Raw genomic sequence first — 19,874 nt, forward strand, 5'->3', positions numbered from 1 at the left:
CCCGCCGGCAGCTGCGCAGACGGGTCGGTGACGTCACTGGCAGCCGCCGGCGCGCTTCCATGACGCAACCCGCGGGGCGAGGGAAGATGGCAGCGCGGTTGAGGGGTTTAGTTTGGGCCAGCCGGCCACTACTGCCGGTGGTCCAAACTTGGGACGTCCACGCGCGGCGCTGGGTCCGGGCGCTGCGGCGGAGCCCCGTGAGAGTGGTGTCTCCATCCGGACAGGTGGTGGAACGGAAGCCCGGTCCTGGGAAGCAGCCCCGTAGAGCGGCGGCTGAGACCGGTCCCCACGAGCTGCGACGGAAGCCGTCGCTTCAGGTGCCTCCATCCCAGAAGCCCTGCACCTGGGAAGATTCGGGGCTTCGCTATGATAAGGCTTTACCCGGAGACAGAAGGCTGAGGTGACTTGTTCCTGAGACTTGTCATGTATTCCCGTTTCTCTTCCCATTTCTTTTCCCGCCTGCCAACCTCTTTCCTCCTTTTGGAGGACTTCTTCCACCAGAATCCATTGGTTTTTATAATGCATGGAGGGCAGAATAAGTGTTTTCCTTGGAATTCATTTGTTAATGTCTATGAAGTTCTTTCTGTTTGTTAAAACTAGGTGTGTCTCGGTAACAAGGATGTTGGTAATTAACCCGTCTTTTTGTTTCCACCCACAGCAGTGTAATGACAATTGTTAAGTCCAGGCCATTTCGGGAAAAGCACGGGAAGATCCTGCTGGAAGGTCGCAGGCTGATTGCAGATGCTCTCAAGGCTGGTGCTGTACCGAAAGTTTTCTTCTTTAGCCGTCTGGAATACCTAAAGGAGCTGCCCATTGATAAGCTGAAAGGTGTCAGCCTCATTAAGGTGAAATTTGAAGATATCAAGGATTGGTCCGACCTAGTAACACCACAAGGAATAATGGGTCAGTGGTTACAGCGTGTCACCAGAAGTAGAGACCTAGGATCATTTGTTCATAATTATCTTAAGGCAACAAATTTTACTTAAATTCAAAATGTTATTGCCTAACCTTTTCTTGAGACACCCAGAAAAATACAGTTCTCAAATCTGTGCATCTTGTTTTATTTTCAGTGGAAGCTGAAGCCAGTTTTTTTGGTCATCGTTTGAATTATAGTTCTTGAATAGTATATATTCTCCTTGAATATTATATATTTTTAGGTCACTTTTTCAACCAATAATGTCCAACTAAAATTTAAGAAAATGTTTACTAAAAGATTTAGGCCTCTATTTGCACAAGACCACTGCCAGTGTGGTGATAACCTTTCTGTTGTTGACCCCCTTATTCTAGAAGCAGGTGTAAGCAGTAAGCTGCAAGCTGTTACCCTGTTTAGCCCATTGAACAGGAAACTGTGTCTTCCTTTGGTTGACTCTAACTTAAGATTCTTTTTTTCAAGTTTTTTTTTTAATGTTTGTTTATTTTCTAGAGAGAGAGAGACTAGGGGAGGGGCAAAGGGAAAGGGAGACACAGAATTCAAAGCAGAGTCCAGGCTCTGAGCTGTCAGCACAGATCCTGATATGGGGCTCAAACCCACGAACTGTGAGATTGTGACCTGAGCTGGAGTTGGACACTTTAACTGACTGAGCCACCCAGGCTCCTCTAACTTAAGATTCTAATAGATGGTGGTGTCTATTAACACTCAGAAAGTCTTTTTTCTAAAAATTAAAAAAAAAAAAGGAAAAAGAAAGCCTTTTTTCTAAATATGGGAAGTCTAAATATATCTTTTTGACATTGGAATTATATTTTTGATCTGAGAATTGAATGGCAGTAAATGTAGAGGTTTCTCTTGGATAGTAAGGGACAGTTGGGGTAGGAGAAGTTATCTTCCAAGATTCTAATGTTTAGGCCAGGGTCTCTCATACCAGTTGTGCATGTGTTTTCCTGTAGTGGGTAAAGTGCAGCTATTAGTTGGGAGAGGAAATTTGGGGACTGTCTTATTCTGTAACCCATCAAGTCCTAGGGACCTGTGACCCTACACACAGAACTCTCCCCTAGGGTGGGGATTTGGACTGCTAAGAGCCCTCCACCCGTGCTCTTGTTAGCTATACTTCTAATTCCCTTCTCTATGCTACAGTACAAGTATCATTCATTTTTATCCTGCTGGCCACTTTGGGCACATGTGTTGATAGCGGCTAGCCCATCCTGGACTTCTGTAGCCCTCCTCGTCGTCATGACTGCCTTTCATCGTTTTGTGTCTTTTAAAAAAATATATTATTTAGCTTACCCTTTTATTTCATATTTGAGAGGTGGAGTAAAGGGAGAAGGAGATAAGACTGTCAGGCTTCTGGCACATCTCTGAATCCAGTAATGTAAGTAGGGCCTCTAACAGAGTGTTCTCGTCACTGCAGCTGTCCAGGTAGAAATTAAAGGACTTCAAGGGGTGCCTGGGTGGCTCAGTCGGTTAAGCGTCTGACTTTGGCTCAGGTCATGACCTTGTGGTTCATGGGTTCCAGTTCCATGTCAGGCTCTGTGCTGAAAGCCTGGAGCCTGCTTCCAATTCTGTGTATCCCTCTCTCTCTCTGCTCCTCCCCTGCTCATACTCTGTCTCTTTCTTCAAAAAAAAAAAAAAAAAAAAAAAATTTAACAAGAAAAGAAGTTAAAGGACTTCTAAGGTCCCCTGCTGTTGTGACTCTTAGGTGCAGGATCTTTTTACCACATACAGATACCTAATAGGGAAACCATTCCCTTCCCTTCATTGATGTGTTAGGTATAGGTCTGTATTCTTGGTGTGAATAAATTGGAATAGCCTTTGGGGAGGACAGTTTAGCAGTATCTATTAAGAGTGCTTGAGGGGCGCCTGGGTGGCGCAGTCGGTTAAGCGTCCGACTTCAGCCAGGTCACGATCTCGCGGTCCGTGAGTTCGAGCCCCGCGTCAGGCTCTGGGCTGATGGCTCAGAGCCTGGAGCCTGTTTCCGATTCTGTGTCTCCCTCTCTCTCTGCCCCTCTCCCGTTCATGCTCTGTCTCTCTCTGTCCCAAAAATAAATAAACGTTGAAAAAAAAATTAAAAAAAAAAAGAGTGCTTGAGTCACCTGGCTGGCTCACTCGGGAGAACATGTGACTCTTGATCTCGGGCCATGAGTTTGAGCCCCATGTCGGGGTAGAGATTACTTAAATATTAAAAAAAAAAAAAGTGCACACACACCATATATTAATTTTACTTGCAAGTGTTTTTCATAGAGAAAAGTTTGGACATATGCATAGAGAGGTATACAGGGATGTTCACTGCAGGGTTGTTTATAATAGGGAAAGTGGAAAATAATCAAATTGTCAGTTGGGGAAGAACTAAATAAAGGTGGTATGTTCATGTTACAAAATAACATGCAACAGTTAAAATCAGGTAACTCCAAATGTATTGACATGGCAAGTTCCCTAAGACATCTCTTGTTATAGAATTGAATAAGTAGTTTACAGGATAACACATAGAGTATGAATTTTGTATGTGAAAGAAAAAAAGCACCTGTATATGGGTAGACATTTATATATGTACGTAGATGCATGGAACAGGTTCTGAAGGGATCTATACACTCCCAAGATTGAAAACAGTTACGGGGAGGAGGTGTCACGGGCAGGACTTTTTGTATCAATTTTTTTCAATCAGAATGTATTCATGTAGTACTTACATAACTAAGAACACAGAAAGATTGATAAATATCTGAAAAGCCAAATTATCTCCCAGGTTCAAATCAGACAAGTGAACCGCCTGTTTTGTTTCCTCAGGGATCTTTGCCAAACCTGACCATGTTAAGATGACATACCCAGAGACTCAACTTCGCCATTTGCTGCCCTTATTGTTGATTTGTGACAATCTCCGTGACCCTGGGAACCTGGGGACGATTCTGAGATCTGCTGCTGGGGCAGGCTGCAGCAAAGTATTACTCACCAAAGGTCAGAGTACTTGTTCCTGGGTGGATTGGTTGGCCATTTGTAAGTGAGCTGGCTCTGTGGGCAGACATACATGGATTTGAATTTTGGGTCTGCCTCTTATTAGCCATTTGTCTGTGAGCAGTATTCTGAGTGTCATTTCCCTCATCTGTAAAGTGGGCATAACAGAATCTACCTGGTAGGGTTGTTCTGAGAAGTGAGATGGTGCACATGAAGTACTTAGCACTCTGCTTGGCACAAGTTAGGTACTTCAGGAAATGTCAGTTATCTTTTAAGATTATTTTGACACCGGCTAGGTTATTAAAGAACTTAAAATCAGGGAAAGAAATACATGCCAGTTTTAACACTTCGAGTCCTTTATTTAATGATCTTGAGTTCCCAAATTGGGGGGCATATGAAGCCTTCCTAACTGAAGACATTCTGAATCCTGTAAAAGGAGTGTGAATATGAAATTGGGATGCATTTGCCTTAGCCTTAAGATGGGTCAGACATCCCCACACAAGTTAGCCTCTGACATTTCTGTCTCCTGTCCTCAGAAATTGGGATGAGTAGGCTTGGTTCTAAACAGACTTGCCTAACAGCTGGGACACACCTAAAACACCTATTACAACTTGCAGGGATGGTGAGAGGGAGAGAGTTCATCGAAAACACTCCAGCTATCATTCACTGTCAACTAATGACACCTGCTGCTGAGACTTGCCTCAGTTGCTCCTTTCACCCCTTCGTCCCAGTCACATGTTGTTGGAATAGATGGGAGTAGATGTAGAGATGGCAGCATGAGAGCTAGGTACTGGGGTTCCATCATCAGTACCCCGCCTACCCACCCCATTGTTGAGATCTCTGAGAGCTGGTGTGGTTTTGGAGATGTACCTATATAATCCAAGTGGTGTGTTTGCTACATTCATGGTGGTGGCTGGTGTATAGGACAAGGGGAAGGAGTAGGGAGCACTTGGCGTGGTGCCCAGTATGGAGGATGTGAGGATGAGGGGGGAAATCCCACTTTGTTCCTTACTCCCCAGGGAGAGGGGTCAGACTGGATGGCTCCCCTCATGAGTCTCGGCCCTCTTTTGTCCTCCCCGTTTTGCCTGTGGCCTCTTGACACACAGCCCAACTCTTCTCTCCTGTTCCCTGCAGTGATTGGGAAAGTCTGTGGTTGGCAGTAGGCGTGGGCAGTGTTACATTCTCTGTGTCTTATCTTCCTTTTAAAATTTGGCTTGCCCACTTACTCTGTTCTGAAGTTGGGTTACTTTTTACAGTAATTTCTAATGCAGAGAGTTGTGTTAACAAGTTAGGGGATGGTGGCAGACATGTGATGCCCTGGCCCTGCTGTCTCTCCCAGCCTGTGGTCCTGAGAAAGACCACGCAGAAGTGGCTGGGCTTAGCATGGGTCTGAATATAAAAAATAGTTCTTTTAGCCTTTTTTCTGTGGTGTGAGAGGGTGTGTGTGTGAGAGAGAGAGAGAGGGAGAGAGAAAGAGAAAGCTGTTGCCTTGGCTTTCCATGGATCACTGTAATTGCCTCCCATTTAATTTCCCCTCTCTAGGGTCTTCCCTGCTCTGGTGCAGATTTAACACTGAAGCCAAATGGGTCTTTCTAAAGCATAAACCAGATTCTGTCACTACTTTACTTAAAATCCTTTGATAGCATTATATTGTTTAATGGACAAAGTCCCAAACTCCTCAGCCTGGCATACCCACCCTCCTTTAAGTTGGTCCTTGCCTGCCTCCCTTTCATCTCCCGCTACACCCCCACCCGCTATTGGCCTGATCGCTTCACTTACAGTTTTTGGACTGTGGCACTCTTCCCCCTTCTATAATTTTGTCCTCTGCCTCAGCCTTTCTTTGACAGCTTCCTCCTATCCTTCAAGATCCAGCTCACTGTCATGTTCTCTGGGACATTTTTCCTGATAGCTCTGCTTCGTACATGGGATTTTTGTTACCCTATTAATACTTCTTTTACCTCAATTACTGATATCGTAGTCACGTGTTCAGATATTGTCCGAACACCATCGCCCATGATACCATGAGCTCCTGGAGGTTGGAGGCATTAATGCTCTTTGCCTCTCCTGTACAAGGTCTGGCCCAGGTGTATGGTAAATGTTGAAGGGATGAAGAAAGTCTTGTTTAGCACTAGCAGGAATTCATCCCTATAGCCCTTTGCTGGATGCTGCCATAACTGGGGAGGCAGAGGTCCCAGCCATCCTGAAACTACAGGACATTTTTTGCTTTCTCTCCTCATCCAGAATTAATTTGATTTACTGCAAAGATCCCCTGTCTGGGATGGTTTATAATCTTAATTGGATCCTGTCTCTATTTTCTAGGCTGTGTGGATGCCTGGGAACCCAAAGTGCTACGGGCAGCGATGGGTGCGCATTTCCAGGTGCCCATCATCAATAATCTGGACTGGGAAACGTTGCCCAACTACCTGCCCACCGACACCCGGGTCTACGTGGCTGACAACTGTGGCCTTTATGCCCAGGCGCACATGTCTAATAAAGCCAGTGATTACGGCTGGGTATGTGACCAACAACTCTCGAAGTTACACAAGTATGAGGAGGAGGAGGAGGATCTAGAACCTGGAGCCAGTAAAGCCTGGCTCCCTGAAGTTGAGGTCCAGAGTTATGACTTGGACTGGACAGAGGCACCAGCAGCTGTGGTAATAGGCGGGGAGACCCATGGTGTGAGCCTGGAGTCCCTGCAGTTGGCCGAGAGCACTGGGGGCAAGAGGCTGCTGATTCCCGTTGTGCCTGGTGTGGACAGCCTAAACTCGGCTATGGCTGCAAGCATCTTGCTTTTTGAAGGGAAGAGACAACTGCGGGTCAGGGCGGAACACGTGAGCAGGGACAGGAGTTACCACTGAGAGGGATCTTGGAAGTCAGTCCTTGATTTGAGGTGGTTCCCAGCTCCTCCTGTGTTGTTAGGAGATAGGCAGAATATGGTAATCAGGCCATAGTCAGGAGGCAAGAGGTGGGCAAGATGCCATTATATGATTACTGGAAAAATAAGAATTTCCATGAATTTATGCTTATCTTCAAAAGTAACAAGGGTGAGAATTCTTCCTGAGATCTTCCCCAGCTCCGGAGCCGAACTTCCTCTCGAGAGAGCCCGGAGAGCAAGCATGACTCGTGCCCCAAGTGGTGGCAGAGTGGGATTGCTTTATGTTTAAGGGGAGGGGTTTTTGCAGAAACAATCTCTGGTTGGCTGTGCTCTCCCAGGCTGGTGCCCCACTTTGGTCTGGGCCTGGCCAGGGTCACACACAAATGTCTGATGCAAGTGGCCCACAGATTGTGCTTGAGACCCTCAATGCCCCGTCAGCTTTTAGAAGGTAGAAGAGCCCACAGCCTTCATACAGGGCTGAACCCACAAAGGCTCGTCCTCCAGCTTCACAGAGGCCATGATGCCTGTCACACCAGCAGGCTAGATCTGGGAGGCAGCTCAGTACTCCTGGAGTCTGTTGGCATTTGTTCTGTCAACACCTTGGAAAAGTGCTAAGAAAACGAGGTCACTAAAGGATGAAGCCAGTGTCCTGCAGCTTTGTCCCTGGATTATTGTTCCTGCTGATTTTTGTTACAAAATAAAGATCAATGACCGAACAACAAACCCTATGCCTTGTTACTGTTAAGAAAAACAAAACAATGCAAAACAGTATACCTGGCACATAATTCCAAGTCTATCACACTGGGTGAAAGAAGGAAAAGAAATTTACGTCCCATTCACTTCATAGTCAATGGCTTATATGCCATGCCTTGTGAGTTCTTTTTGCACATTTGTGGATATAATTTAGCAAAGAGGGCAAATTTTCCTTTCTTTTTTTTTTTTTTTTTTAATTTTTTTTTTTTCAACGTTTATTTATTTTTGGGACAGAGAGAGACAGAGCATGAACGGGGGAGGGGCAGAGAGAGAGGGAGACACAGAATCGGAAACAGGCTCCAGGCTCCGAGCCATCAGCCCAGAGCCTGACACGGGGCTCGAACTCACGGACCGCGAGATCGTGACCTGGCTGAAGTCGGACGCTTAACCGACTGCACCACCCAGGCGCCCCCAAATTTTCCTTTCTTTAAAATGACTACAGGGGAAGCAACCAGTGATGAGGCTCTGGTTTGTTGAACGATCATGGAAAGTCACTTTCTCAAATTCTTTGCAATTTTAAGGCCAACATTTGTTTTTTTTTGCCATTTCCCCGGAAAATAAGAATTAAAGAAGGAGCAGTATAGGACAGTACACTACACTGGCTGGAAGAGAAGCTGTCAGATGGTTGGCAGAGCCGCGCCTTGACTTTGTGTTGAGTGGAGTGCCATTGACGGTTTCTGCCACAAGGTGGCAGCCGCACTTCGAAACCACTCCCAACCCTGAAGGGAGGGATTTAAGTTATTGAGAAAGGATGGAGTGAGTCTCTGCACAGAGGGCATTTTGCAGGACATTTGTGCTCAGAGGTGCTGAAGTTGGAGACCCATCCAGATTCTCATTCTCAGCAGAATCTGAAGCATAGATGGACACTGGGCCAAAAAACTAAGGGGGAAGTGGACAGAAGTGGGAAGCGGTTGCCGAGGGAAAAACCAGCATAACTTTTTCCTTTGAATGGAACCTCTGGGAAAGTAGCTCTGGACAAATGTTGATGTCCCCAAACGCCTGGAACTCACGCTGGGAAGCCTCACCCTGGTTTGCAGCTTCAGGGCAGGGAGAGCTGCAGAGTCCTCTTCCCTTCCCCCAGCTCGAGGTGAAGATCCTGTCATTAAGGCTCAGGATGAGCAGACCTCTGGGGACTGGTTTCCACCAATTTCACCTGTGACCTCCTACTACTTGCCCCATGGATCATCGAAACACCAGATGTCCCCTTCTAAGCTGAGCTGCTTTTATTTACTTAACGTTTTTGTTTTTGAGAGAGACAAAGTGTGATGGTGAAGCAGGGGTGGGCAGAGACAGAGACAGACACAGAATTGGAAGCAGGCTCCAGGCTCCGAGCTGTCAGCACAGAGCCCAATGTGGGGCTCGAACCCACGAACCATGAGATCATGACCTGAGCCCAAGTTGGAGGCTTAACCGACCGAGCCACCCAGGTGCCCCAAGCTGAGCTGCTTTTACCTCCACTTTCGCCATTTTGCCACGCGAACACCCCAGAAACAGCACCACACCAAGGGTTCTGTGGCTAGTGCTGAAAACCAGCTGTGCTGCAGGGCCTGGGTGTTCCCTGGGCCAAGCCCTCCCCGCCCCCACTCACTTAAAAAAAATTCTTTTTTAGGTAACACTCACATAGACGTCTTTAAACTCCAATGACTTTCTTCAGTGAATGCACAAAAGTAGCAAGCTGGAAGTCAAATGAATGGATGAGCTGTTTATTGCTGTGGGCGACTTAAAGTCTGAACTAGCTTGCCACGTATGTCTGCAGCTGAGACAGCCTGCAAGCCGGGCCCTCCAGAGCCGCGGCCAACACCCAGAGGCCAAGTATGACTGAAAGTCTGAATACGCTACAGAAGGCATTGGTTCTCTTAACTACGTTTGTTTTCTAGGGGAGCCACCTTCTTCAGCTAAGGCATCATAGTCGGAGGGCCATCCGCAACTGCTGCTGCTGCACAATGCAAGAAGGGAACAAAGGTTGGGGACAAGATGTGGCCGTGACAGGGTCTGGCCTCCCAGCCTCCCTCTTACCTCTGTGATGGGAAAGGGTGGTGCAACTGACTGCAGACCGGCAGAGGGACTTACTTCCACGTCCTGTGATGTCCGAAGGAGATTTCTTTTTTAGCCCTGGGTCCTAAGATCATGCCCCCTCTTGTATCCTTGTGCTTACCTGTGTTGGGTGACTGACCTGTGTGAAGCATGAACACCCAGGAACCTAGACTTGAGGCTGCCTGCCTCCTTTGGGCTGCACAGTCACCTACAGGCTTGGGGAGAGACCTTCATGAGTTAGCACGTTATTTAATAGAAATCCAGCAGTCCTTCAGAACAAGTCCTACCCAAATCCGGTTACACATCTCCTAGCCTGGGAAGTATTGCAAGAGTCCAAGGGGCTGTGGAGACACAGTATGCCTTAAATGAAGCAGATTTTCTTCATGCTTTCACATTTGAGGCACGCCTAGGACATCCTAATGTTGTATTTCCCCCATTGGAAGGAGAAATCACAGCCATAAAGTGGACCCAATGTAACATTTTCCTACAAACAGCCTTGGTTCCTGGAAACCACGTCCCTTGCATTATTTACTAACACTGGATAATCAGGAACGAAGCTAACAGATGACAGCCATTTGTCAACAGAGGATTTTCTTTTGAGCAGCCTGCTTGGAAGAAGGCCATGGCGACTCTTGCCCGCTGGGTGTTCACAAAGAGGGATACAGGTTCAGTGCTCGCTTCTTCAACACCACCGCTTCAGGGAACTTGACAGACCATGAGCTCTGGGCCTCTGGGTCAGTCCTCTGTTCACATGGCACCACCCAAAGAGGCCACAGAGGGCACTGCTGAAGTTCCCTACCGGCCATACGCAGCCGTGCCCAGTCCCATTGGGCGAATGTGGGCCTGTTCCTCCTGGTCCAGGGAAGTGACCTATGAACAGGATGTCCCCATGCCTGAGCCTGTGTGACTGAAGGGTGCTGGGCCAGCTGCCTGCTCACATCCCTCCCGGAGCTAGGATTCCAAGTCTACATGTGTGCGCACACGTGTGGTGGTCTCCCTGAGCGGACACTGCGACACCTTATTAGGTTCTGCTGATCTATTCTTGGACCGTGTTCCATGTCTAGATCATTGCAGAACTCCATTTGCTACCCTGGAACAAGGCAGCAGGCGGAGAGAACAGCTTTTTAGTGTCTTTAATTAGGCAAGAGGCAAAAACAAAGTCTGGCTGAAAATTACCACTTGAAGTTTGGCTGATGCCAAAACAGTTCTGGCTCCCTGTGCTTGGGTAAGTGAGAGCCATTGAATTTGAGGACATACTTGGAGATGGGGGGAAGCTTCTGGAAAGGAACTTCAGTTGCCCTCTGGCATTTACCGCTGCCCACCGTACATCCCGATTCCAAACACATACCCTTTTTCTTCACCAGATCTTTATTGTTGGGGACAGGTAAAAAAATCTCATCTGTTGTGAACACGAGTAGAGTCGGATCTGGAAGTCATTGTGGTGAGCACAGAATCTGGAACCCCAGGGTGGCATTTTTACAGCCACCTTCCTGCCTCAACCTACTGGGGCCTGGTTTCCCTTGCTGCTGATGGAAGCCATTGAATATATCACAGCTGGGGTTTTAACCTGCTTCCAATTAGTGACAAGAATTAAGGTATTTTGGAGCTGCTTAAGAAGCAGCATCAAGAACCTTTGCATCAAGAACCTTTAAGATCTCGTGGGGCACCTGGGTGGCGCAGTCGGTTAAGCGTCCGACTTCAGCCAGGTCACGATCTCGCGGTCCGTGAGTTCGAGCCCCGCGTCGGGCTCTGGGCTGATGGCTCAGAGCCTGGAGCCTGTTTCCGATTCTGTGTCTCCCTCTCTCTCTGCCCCTCCCCCGTTCATGCTCTGTCTCTCTCTGTCCCAAAAATAAATAAACGTTGAAAAAAAAAAAAAATTTAAAAAGAACCTTTAAGATCTCATGCTACTGAAACGGGTTTTTACTGGCACTGGGAAGTGGTCCTCCCCCACCATTTCTCCTCAAAGCTGCCACTAGATAAACCTAAAGCTTTTTTTTAGTAAACCTTCCCAGTGACCTTAACCTACACACCCACTCTAAAAGGGGAATTCTGGTGCCAAGGATCCAATTGACCTTAGTGGCAAGTAGTTCTGTCAGCCCCGTACAGGTCACAGAAGAATCACAGATGACCTGATTTTTCTGCCGCGTGACTTACAGGGACTCCTACCTGGACTTTGTTCCTTCTGCGCCAGAAGATAAGTAGTTGCTAAGAGAGACCACTTTTCCTCCAAGGCTATCATGATATAGGACACAGGCAGAAGTCCAAAGAAATCCATCTTCCAAGTAAGGTTGACCTCACCTTGTCCCCACACCCACCACACTCCCAAGAGCTGGCAGGCCTGGCAGTGGGGTGTGTGTGGCGACAACCTCAAGTACAGCACCAAGTTCCTGAGCAACTTCCCGGGGCCCAAGAGAGAAAGCAAAAACCTGAGGGCACAGGCAGATGCTCACGACACCCACGTGGGCATCAAGGTGAGCACATTGCCGGGAGGCCCTAAGCCCTGCCCCAGTCAGGGTGCAGGACCAAGGAGCAAGGTCTGTAGGAGTCCAGCATCTGCCATGCCCCTCAGCACACACACACAGCTATCTCATGAGAAACCTCATGCCTTCAACCAGCACACCAGTACCAAGTACCAGGAAGTACGAAGGGTCCTGGGCAGCATGGCAGGCTAGGCAGCAGGTAGGAGCCAGGCTTGGGATGCAGCCATGATGAGGCAGAAACATGTTTGGAGAGGGATCTCCATTCCAGGAACTGTCCTTCCCGGACATCCTAGAAGACAATGTAGTTTGAGAACTTTGATATGGTGCAACACCTTGTCCCCACACCCACCACACTCCCAGAGGAGACACTGGCAACGTTCCCAGAGAAGCCCCTCCACCCAGCATAGAGCTAGGGTTGAGGGTCTCCAACTGTTGCCCATTCGGAGACCTGTGTGGGATTCCTTGTTTCTCCAACCGGCCTCCTCAGGCTTCAGAGCACTTGCTCCCCTATGGGGAGGGGATGAGCACCAGTGTCCACAAGATTGCCTGTGAGTGGAGAATCTGCCCTCCACGAGGGCAAGTGGAACCAGGAGAGATGCCACCCAGAGCTCCAGCAGGGATGTCTGACGCACTAACCCAAAGGAGCTCCCTGGCCTCAGAAGGATCCGGCAGATGACCACGTTAGTTAGTTTCTGCTCTGAAAAATTCTGAAACATAGCTACTAGGTATCCAATGAAAGTCAAGAAGATCTTGTGTGTCTCCCCCCCACCCCCGACCCCCCAGGGCCCAGCACCACAAGCAAAAAGATTTTTGTTATTAACCACAGGAAAGGCCAAGCCGATAATGTCCAGAGATGCCTGCTTTATTTCTTACTAGGTGATTGCATTTCAGGCTGTGACATCAAGTAACTGTCTAATTACCAGCTAACCTTGTACCACTGAACTACAAAGCAACAGTCCAATTCAGCAAGGGGCAATGGTGTCAATAGCTGACCGGGGGCTGGGTTTTCTAAATCAGTGGTCTTGGCTGACAGAATGCTGTCAGTGGAGACAAGGGTGAGGCCTGCCATCAGGTGGAAGACCCTAACACCTGGTTGAGATAGGCCCAAATCCTGTGACTCCCTAGGTAAAGCCCCCACCCCAAGTCCCAAGGACACAGCAGTTGTTACTTTTGTTTCCTGGGATCCAAGCTACCTGAGCTTGCTCAGCAAAGTGGATCCAAAGTGTACTTTTAGTTGACATGCCCTCTGCTCGCACTGCCACCCTAGGATACAGCTCTTTCTGCAGGTTCTTAGGGAGAAAGCTAGGCTTCTGGTAATTTCTGTCTCTTTTTAGTTCTGCTTTGAAAAGAAAAGAGGGATGACAGAGGTAACCAAAGGTGGTCACAGGCACCGCGGCAGAGTGGGCCGAGTGTCAGAGGTCTGTGCTGGGTGAGGTGGGGCACCTCCAAGAACACAAGGCTGGGTGCCTCTTCTCGGGAAGTGTCCGAGGGGAAGAATTAACAAAATTCCAAGACAGTAGAGGCTGTTTGTACAAGAAGGCAGAAACTTGGAGAAGGTAAGATCAAGGAAAAAACATGTAAGGAATAAATCACATGGTAGGAGCTCAGAGTAAGTAATTACTACATGAATCATTACCATAGCTACTCTTTCTCACCAGAAAAGAACACAAGCTTCCTTTGAGATCGTGAAATCCCCGGCCCAAGAACCGACTGCCAAGCTGGTGTTTTTCCCTCACACCAAGAGGGAGAGTCACTAGACGAAGTCACTTAGGAAGGGATGTTCTCACCAGCAGCTCTAACCTGAGGCGAGCAAGGCTGCGGCCCTTTCCCTGCTCCACCTGCATGTACATGTGTCACTGAGCTGTCCTGGGCCCTGCGTGTGCATGCTGACACCAGAGGCCGAGCCAGAGCACCAGCGCACTGTCCCTTCATGCTCGCTCGGCAGAAGAATGCCTGGCAAACACTGCTTCCAGAGCTAGTGACTGAGTGTGTGATGCAGTCCTGGCTCTGGCCGGGTTATGCCAGCCCCGTGAATCCCAGGCCGAGTCTCCAAACATGGTGGGTTCTTCTGCTGCTGAGAGGATGTGCACCTTAGGGTGCTAGCTGAGGAGTTAATGCAGAAAACAAGGCACCACAGAGAGGTTGGACACTTGGGTTGTGTGATTCAGGACACGCCGGAAAAGTCCAAGGGTGGAGGGAAGAAAGGGGAGGAGGAAGAGGAGAAGACCGAGTTTTAAATAACGTCTCCTGAGGCTGGAGCCCCACTAGATGGGCTCTGGTTTGAGCTTTTCTGCTAGGAAGTCATTCACAAAGGCCTCCACAATGGCAGGGGTGATCTCCTCCACGTCCATCACGTACTTGGCCCGGGCTGACATGTCCAGAATGGTGAGCAAAGGGGCCGCCTCGGGCAGGTTGGTGTAGTCTCGCAGGGAGTCAGTCATGTCATCCTGGAAGTCACCAGAGGGAGAGAAAACAGTACGTTTTCAAGAAGGAGGCTAGAGAGTCCCCGGAACGCAGCCACTCCATTGTCCTGAGGAGCGGGCGGCCGTCCGGAAACGATGGGCTCTCAGAACAGGGAGCAGTGGACTCTGCCCTGCCTGGGGGAGGGGAGGGTGCTTTGTAAAGTCCTCTCTGCATCTCCCCAAACCACCAGAGAAGTCCTCTTTCTTCATTAGCACAAAAGCAACTTTAACATACCCTCTGCTTTGTAAAAATGTGATGTCTTCTGATCACTTACTTTTGCAACTGCCTCTCAATTATTGGCGGCCCCACTATGGATATCTGAGGCCAACCTGGCCAACCTTCAACTCCGGAACGTCTTTAATGGAAACAGATCACTGTCCCCACCCCACCCTTAAGGTTTTGGGGGTGAAACTGCACAGCCAGTAGAAAAGACAGGGCTACTGCAGTACTTCCTGAGGCTTACATGGGTGGCTGCATTTATCATACATTCCCAGTGACTGTCCAGATGAATTTGCCTTATTAAGTAGAACGGCAAACCCAGAAACCCAAAGATAGGAGACAGACCTGTAAGGGAGCAACCATTTGAGATTACCTTTCGTGCACCCGACCCCCATCTGGTAGAGAACAGGAAATGGACTCTACACAGCCACCCCGACCCAAGTCACCCTGCAGAGGAAGGGCCTGGGGTATTCCTGGCCTTAAACGCTGGCGAATAGGAGGTATGAGATTTACTGCTCACTGGTTTCTGAGACAAAAAAAAAAAAAAAAAAAAAAAAAAACCATTCCATTCTCAAAGGGCAAATCTTTAGGAAGATGATTAGTGATCGTCTTTTCTCCCTACCCCAGAAATGGCATGCACTTCCAGCAATGGCGATGAGGGATTCAGCACCTCTGGCACTGTTCACCCCGCTCAGGCCCTCCATGTGGGTTAATAAACAACCTTCATGATCGAAAGAGGGGAGACACCTGGACAAATACTGTGTATCGAATTCCCATTAGGAGGCCTTGGCCAGCTGAGCACAATGCTGCGTCCCCTCCCCTCTCCCTCTGTGCAAACCACAGGGAGATGAATTCAATGTCTACTAAGGCTTCAGAAGGGATGACCTCCACCTGGCAGAGTGGAGGGGATCAAGATAAACACCCTTAGCCCCAGGAGGAGCGGGAGAGGGCTGGAGTCCTGGCTCAGAGGTGCTTGGTCAGTGCTTGATGTTCCCACACCCCAGGACCATCCCCTTCCACACAGCCTTGCTTCTCAGTCCAGTTCTGAGTCCGAGAACTGGACTAAGACAGCTGCCAAGGTCAGGATCCCAGGTGAAAGGCACAGGAAGGACGAGGTGGCCAGGTGGCAAGATGGAGCAGTGGATGACCCTGTCAGACCCTCCTCTGTCCTAGACCCTTCCCACCAGGCCTGGGCCTGGCCACCCGCCAGACCACGTGGGCAGCAGGAGGGACATCACTGCCTCTGGAGTCACATTGACCTCACTTTCAGTCCTCTGTGCCACCTACTTAATGTGCGACTTTGAGAAGTCATTTTTGTGAGCCCGGGTCTTGTCCCCTGCAAAATGGGTCTAAGAGCAGCTCGCACAGGGACGAGGCGTGAGCGGTCTGTGCTCTCGAAGCCTCACTCATCTGTGAGATGGTAATGACCCCATCCCCAGTCAGAGAGGTGAGGAGCAGGTGGGATGGTGCCTGTGGTGCTTGTCTTGGTGCCTGCTACACAGAAAACCCGCAAATGCGCCTTTTCAGCCACATTTCTAAGGCAGTTACTGGAGCTCCCCAGCCCCAGCCCTGCCCCTGGCTCGGCCCCTGCTGTCCTGCACCCATCTTTTCTGTCTCGGCCATCTGAAAGGGGTTAGAGTTCAATAAATTCAGAGCAGCTTCCATTTGTGCTTTGTGTAGAGCGGGCTCGTGTAGCCCCAAGGCAGGACCCTGTGAACCTGTTTTGTTCCCTCCGCCCCACGGCAGAGCAGGGTGACTTGAGCTGCCTGTGAGGGACCCGGTGGGGCTTAGGAGGGGTGGCTGTTGAGGAGGTGATGAATGGGTGGTGGTTGGGGGTCTGGCCTCACTGCCTCTCCTGGGATCCAGACAACACAGCATGAAACGAGCGCTGGGCTCTGACCAACTGGGGATGCAGATGGGTGGCAGGAGGGCAGGGGGCTTCAAAAAGTGTGTCTGTCAATAGCTTCCGGCGGCGCCTGGGGTTGGGGGGGGAGGGGGGGAGGGGGGAGGTGGCGGAGCATTCGTGGACTGGCTTCCTGGGGGCGGGACTATGGCCATCTTGCAGGGATTTCCCCCATCTGCAGGATGGAGGCTCAAGCACCAGGGTGGGACAGGCACCCAGCTGAGGCCTTCTCACCCTGTGTAAAGTCCTCCGCTCAGCCCATCCCAGCTGGAGGCCTTCAATGGACAGGTCTTGGGCGAAAAGAGCCTGGGACAGCAGCAGTTTCCCACCTGAGCACCCTCCCCGGGCTGGCTGGGGAATAGATCCGAGTCGAGGCCCCCAGTCAGGATGCCTGCAATGGGGGAGAGCCCACTTTGCAGGTCAGGGCGGAGGGACTAACTACTGATCACAATCTTTGTGGCTGCCACTCGTGCTAGCGGCCTGGGTAGTAGACTGCCAGAGGCAGCGCTGTCCCGGGAGGGCCTCCTGCTGCTCTGAGGCTGCCGAGCGACAACGAAAGGGAGGAAGGTGCAGCAGGGACCATGCTGGATGACACCTTTTCATGCCACGGTTGTCTGTGGGCTCCTCACCCCAGATCCTGGGGCCCCTTTGAACATCCCCTAGGGCCGCATCGCTCATGTTCTAAGAGTTGGCCAGCCGAGCAGCCCGCGGCCCAGGCCCCAGTGCACTCACCTCCCCCGCGACAAAGAACAGAAGTGGCGCCTCCTCCTCTTTGGCTTTGTACTTGGCAATGATCTTCTCGGCTATTGGCTGGATCAGTTGCTTGGCTGCCTCGGACTCCCCATCATCCTCAGAATCTGTAATGGGGAAAGAGAGACACGAGAAGCACTAGTTTGTGGAACAGATGGAGTGGTGTCCCCTGAGGGAGCTGGGTCCTGGGCCCGAAATGCCCATCCAGGGAAGCCCCTGAATGGAAACAAAACGTTCCCTGGGACACAGGCCTCCCCTCCTGGGTGCATGAGGGTGTGTTTGCAGCGCATTCGCACCACGGCGCGCTGAACTTCCCCTGAGCCAGGATCTGAGGTCCTTGTAGCTCTTCTCTCAATCACAGAAATCACAGCATGACCTCAGATCTGACCTCCTATCAAAAATGGCAGGACTGATGGTGGCAGTGGGGTGCCCCTGAGGCCCTGGAATGCCAGCTTCAGGGCTAGCCGGACTCTTCTGGGAAAGGATGGACTGCCTGTGTGGGAGGGGGCCTGCCCAGGTGTCCGGAGCTCCCTTTAGTCACCTCTTGCCTCCAGGGAAAGAGCAGCTTGGGAGCAGCCACACACAGGGGCCCTGGGGCTCACTCCAGATGGAGCCTGTAGCCCAGAGCAAGAGCAAGAACAACACCCCTAGGGGCAAAGCGGGAAGGAGAGACAGGTAGCAGGATTTGCACCTAGAAATGCCACATGGCCCAAGGGGCCCTCAGCCTGAAGACTTGGCAGGACTTATTCTAGATCTACATCTCATCAGCTCTGTGACGCTGGGAACTCGCTTTATCTCTCTGGGACCTTCTCATATCTTCTCAGATGGCCAGTGAGCCGCAACTGTCCCTAAATTCAGAACTGTGTCCCAGAGGCCCCAGGATGTGGGTGTGGGAGCAGGCAGTAGGCGGCAAAGCCCCAAGGACAGTGATTCCCCAGGAGGCCTCTGTTCTTCAAGCACAGGGGCCAGCTTGCAAGTCAGTTTGTTTAAGAATCCCCTTGAGTCTGCTGATTGGCTCCCATACCAGACTTCCAGAGCACAGGGTAGGATATGCACCCCCACTGGCATCTCAGCCATGACCCTCATACCCCAGATTATTTGGGGAGCTGGAGCTGAGCAGCACAGCCCAAGGCAGAGGGTGAGGTGGCCCTTGGCCAGCAGTTGCTCTGTTTGCAGAAGGAACCAGGGTCATCCCACAGGGCTGCAGGGAGCCTGGAGTGGATGTTCTGGTGTCCCCCTGGCCCCCAGAGCAGTCACCCACTGAGCAGAGAAGACACCGAGGGGGGCACGCAGAGACAAGGCCCTGAGGCTGGGGTGGGGGGCCTCGGCCCAAGGGGGCCCAGCCCCTGCAGCTGCTGTGCACACAGCCCTGCCTCCTCCCAACAATGGGTCTGTTGGAGGGGGGCCGGGCTCCAGCCTGACCTATTCTTCCCAGCTGGCAGTCGAGGAAGGAAAGCACAGCGGCAGCTCTCAAAGCCCCTCCTGCAGGGGCAGAGCCATGAATAAATCATTGGGGTCAAAAGCAAGGCTGCCGGGAGAGACAAAGGCCCAGGCTCGGCATTGTTGGCATTGTTCAGGATGGAAAGAAGCTGCAGGATGGACACCCCCCACGTGAGGTCTGTCTTGTCCAGCCCACCCTGGGGCTCCTGCTGGGGCTTCATACCTACAAAAAGGACGAGGCAGGGGCCCTCGTTGAGCTGCACGGCATTGGAGTCGGAGAGCTCCAGCACGGGTTTGGGGTGCCACGGGAACTCCCTGCAGTCCTCATCGTTCAGCACCTCCACGCGCCCCTGCCGCGTGATCACTTCCCCCTGTGGGTCCAGCACAATGAGGGTGGGGATGCCTGTGAGGGAGAGAGCTCACTTGAGAGTCCAGAAGTGCTGGGACAGAATCCAGGCTCAGCCATGGGACTCCCTCGGGTCTGCCCGCAACTTGTCCAAGAAACCGAGCAACTCACTTCACCCCCTGGCTTCAGTGTCCTCCACTGCAATGTGGTAAATGGACCGCGGCACCCTCCTTCCCATCTTTGTAAAGATCAGCGAGGTCGTGCACTTAAGGAACTCAGCACAGGGTCTTGGCACTTAGAAGCACTCAATCAATCCTAAAGAGATCCCAGAGAAGCAGGAGACGCCCCTGCCACCTGCAGGGTGTGAAAACACACCCCCACACAGCGTACTTGCTGCCCACATAGGCCAGCACAAATCAACCCAGGCAAGGGGAGTCCACACACAGGCTGGCAGTCCCACCAGTGTGAGCACAGAGGCTGCAGGAGGGGAGGAGCCTGGGGCAGGGGCCACAGCAGAACAGGGGACAGCCAGCTGCTAGTGAGCCAGGGGCCCCACCTCCATCTCCAGCCCTGCTGCCCGGGGAGGTTCTGAGGGGGACAGTCCCTAGAGGGAGCATGCTGACGGCAATGCTGCCACCCCCACTTTAGAGTCCTGGGCTGGAGTAAGAAATGCAACACAGAACTCTCCTCCACAAACAGCACGCCCCACCCCCCTGCCCATAAAGCCTCAA

The 19,874-nt window shown here is 50.9% G+C and overlaps 2 protein-coding genes across 3 annotated transcripts in view; one reads left to right on the forward strand and one right to left on the reverse strand.

Annotated features, from left to right (window-relative positions):
* Window positions 1–59: 59 nt before the first annotated feature.
* MRM3 (mitochondrial rRNA methyltransferase 3) lies at window positions 60–7,478 on the forward strand. 2 transcript variants are annotated; one of them, XM_030295666.1, is made up of 4 exons: window positions 60–400; window positions 659–903; window positions 3,716–3,883; window positions 6,200–7,478. In XM_030295666.1, exons 1-4 carry the CDS (start codon window positions 60–62, stop codon window positions 6,736–6,738), a joined length of 1,293 nt encoding a protein of 430 aa, XP_030151526.1. In that variant the 3' UTR covers window positions 6,739–7,478. The 2 variants fall into 2 exon arrangements, with proteins under 2 accessions (XP_030151526.1, XP_030151527.1); XM_030295667.1 differs by lacking the exon at window positions 60–400 and having other exon boundaries at window positions 763–845.
* Window positions 7,479–10,892: 3,414 nt separating this feature from the next.
* Window positions 10,893–19,874, reverse strand: part of NXN (nucleoredoxin) — a 162,044-nt gene continuing 153,062 nt past the window's right edge. The window contains exons 6-9 of the mRNA XM_030295981.1: window positions 19,021–19,200; window positions 17,340–17,464; window positions 11,432–14,469; window positions 10,893–11,188 (exon numbers count right to left, since the gene is read on the reverse strand). Coding sequence (XP_030151841.1) covers window positions 14,287–14,469; window positions 17,340–17,464; window positions 19,021–19,200 — 488 coding nt within the window. The 3' untranslated portion in view covers window positions 10,893–11,188; window positions 11,432–14,286. The remainder of the gene's footprint in view (window positions 11,189–11,431; window positions 14,470–17,339; window positions 17,465–19,020; window positions 19,201–19,874) is intronic.

This window comes from Lynx canadensis, chromosome E1 (assembly GCF_007474595.2).
Source record: "Lynx canadensis isolate LIC74 chromosome E1, mLynCan4.pri.v2, whole genome shotgun sequence".
In the NCBI taxonomy this organism is placed as follows: domain Eukaryota; kingdom Metazoa; phylum Chordata; class Mammalia; order Carnivora; family Felidae; genus Lynx; species Lynx canadensis.

Bases quoted from the DNA above. Each gene is read 5' to 3' on its own strand.
- MRM3 (XM_030295666.1), top strand. From the start codon at position 60: ATGACGCAACCCGCGGGGCGAGGGAAGATGGCAGCGCGGTTGAGGGGT. The intron at 401-658 runs GTGACTTGTTCC...TTCCACCCACAG, and splicing joins CCCGGAGACAGAAGGCTGAG to CAGTGTAATGACAATTGTTA. The intron at 3,884-6,199 runs GTCAGAGTACTT...TCTATTTTCTAG, and splicing joins CAAAGTATTACTCACCAAAG to GCTGTGTGGATGCCTGGGAA.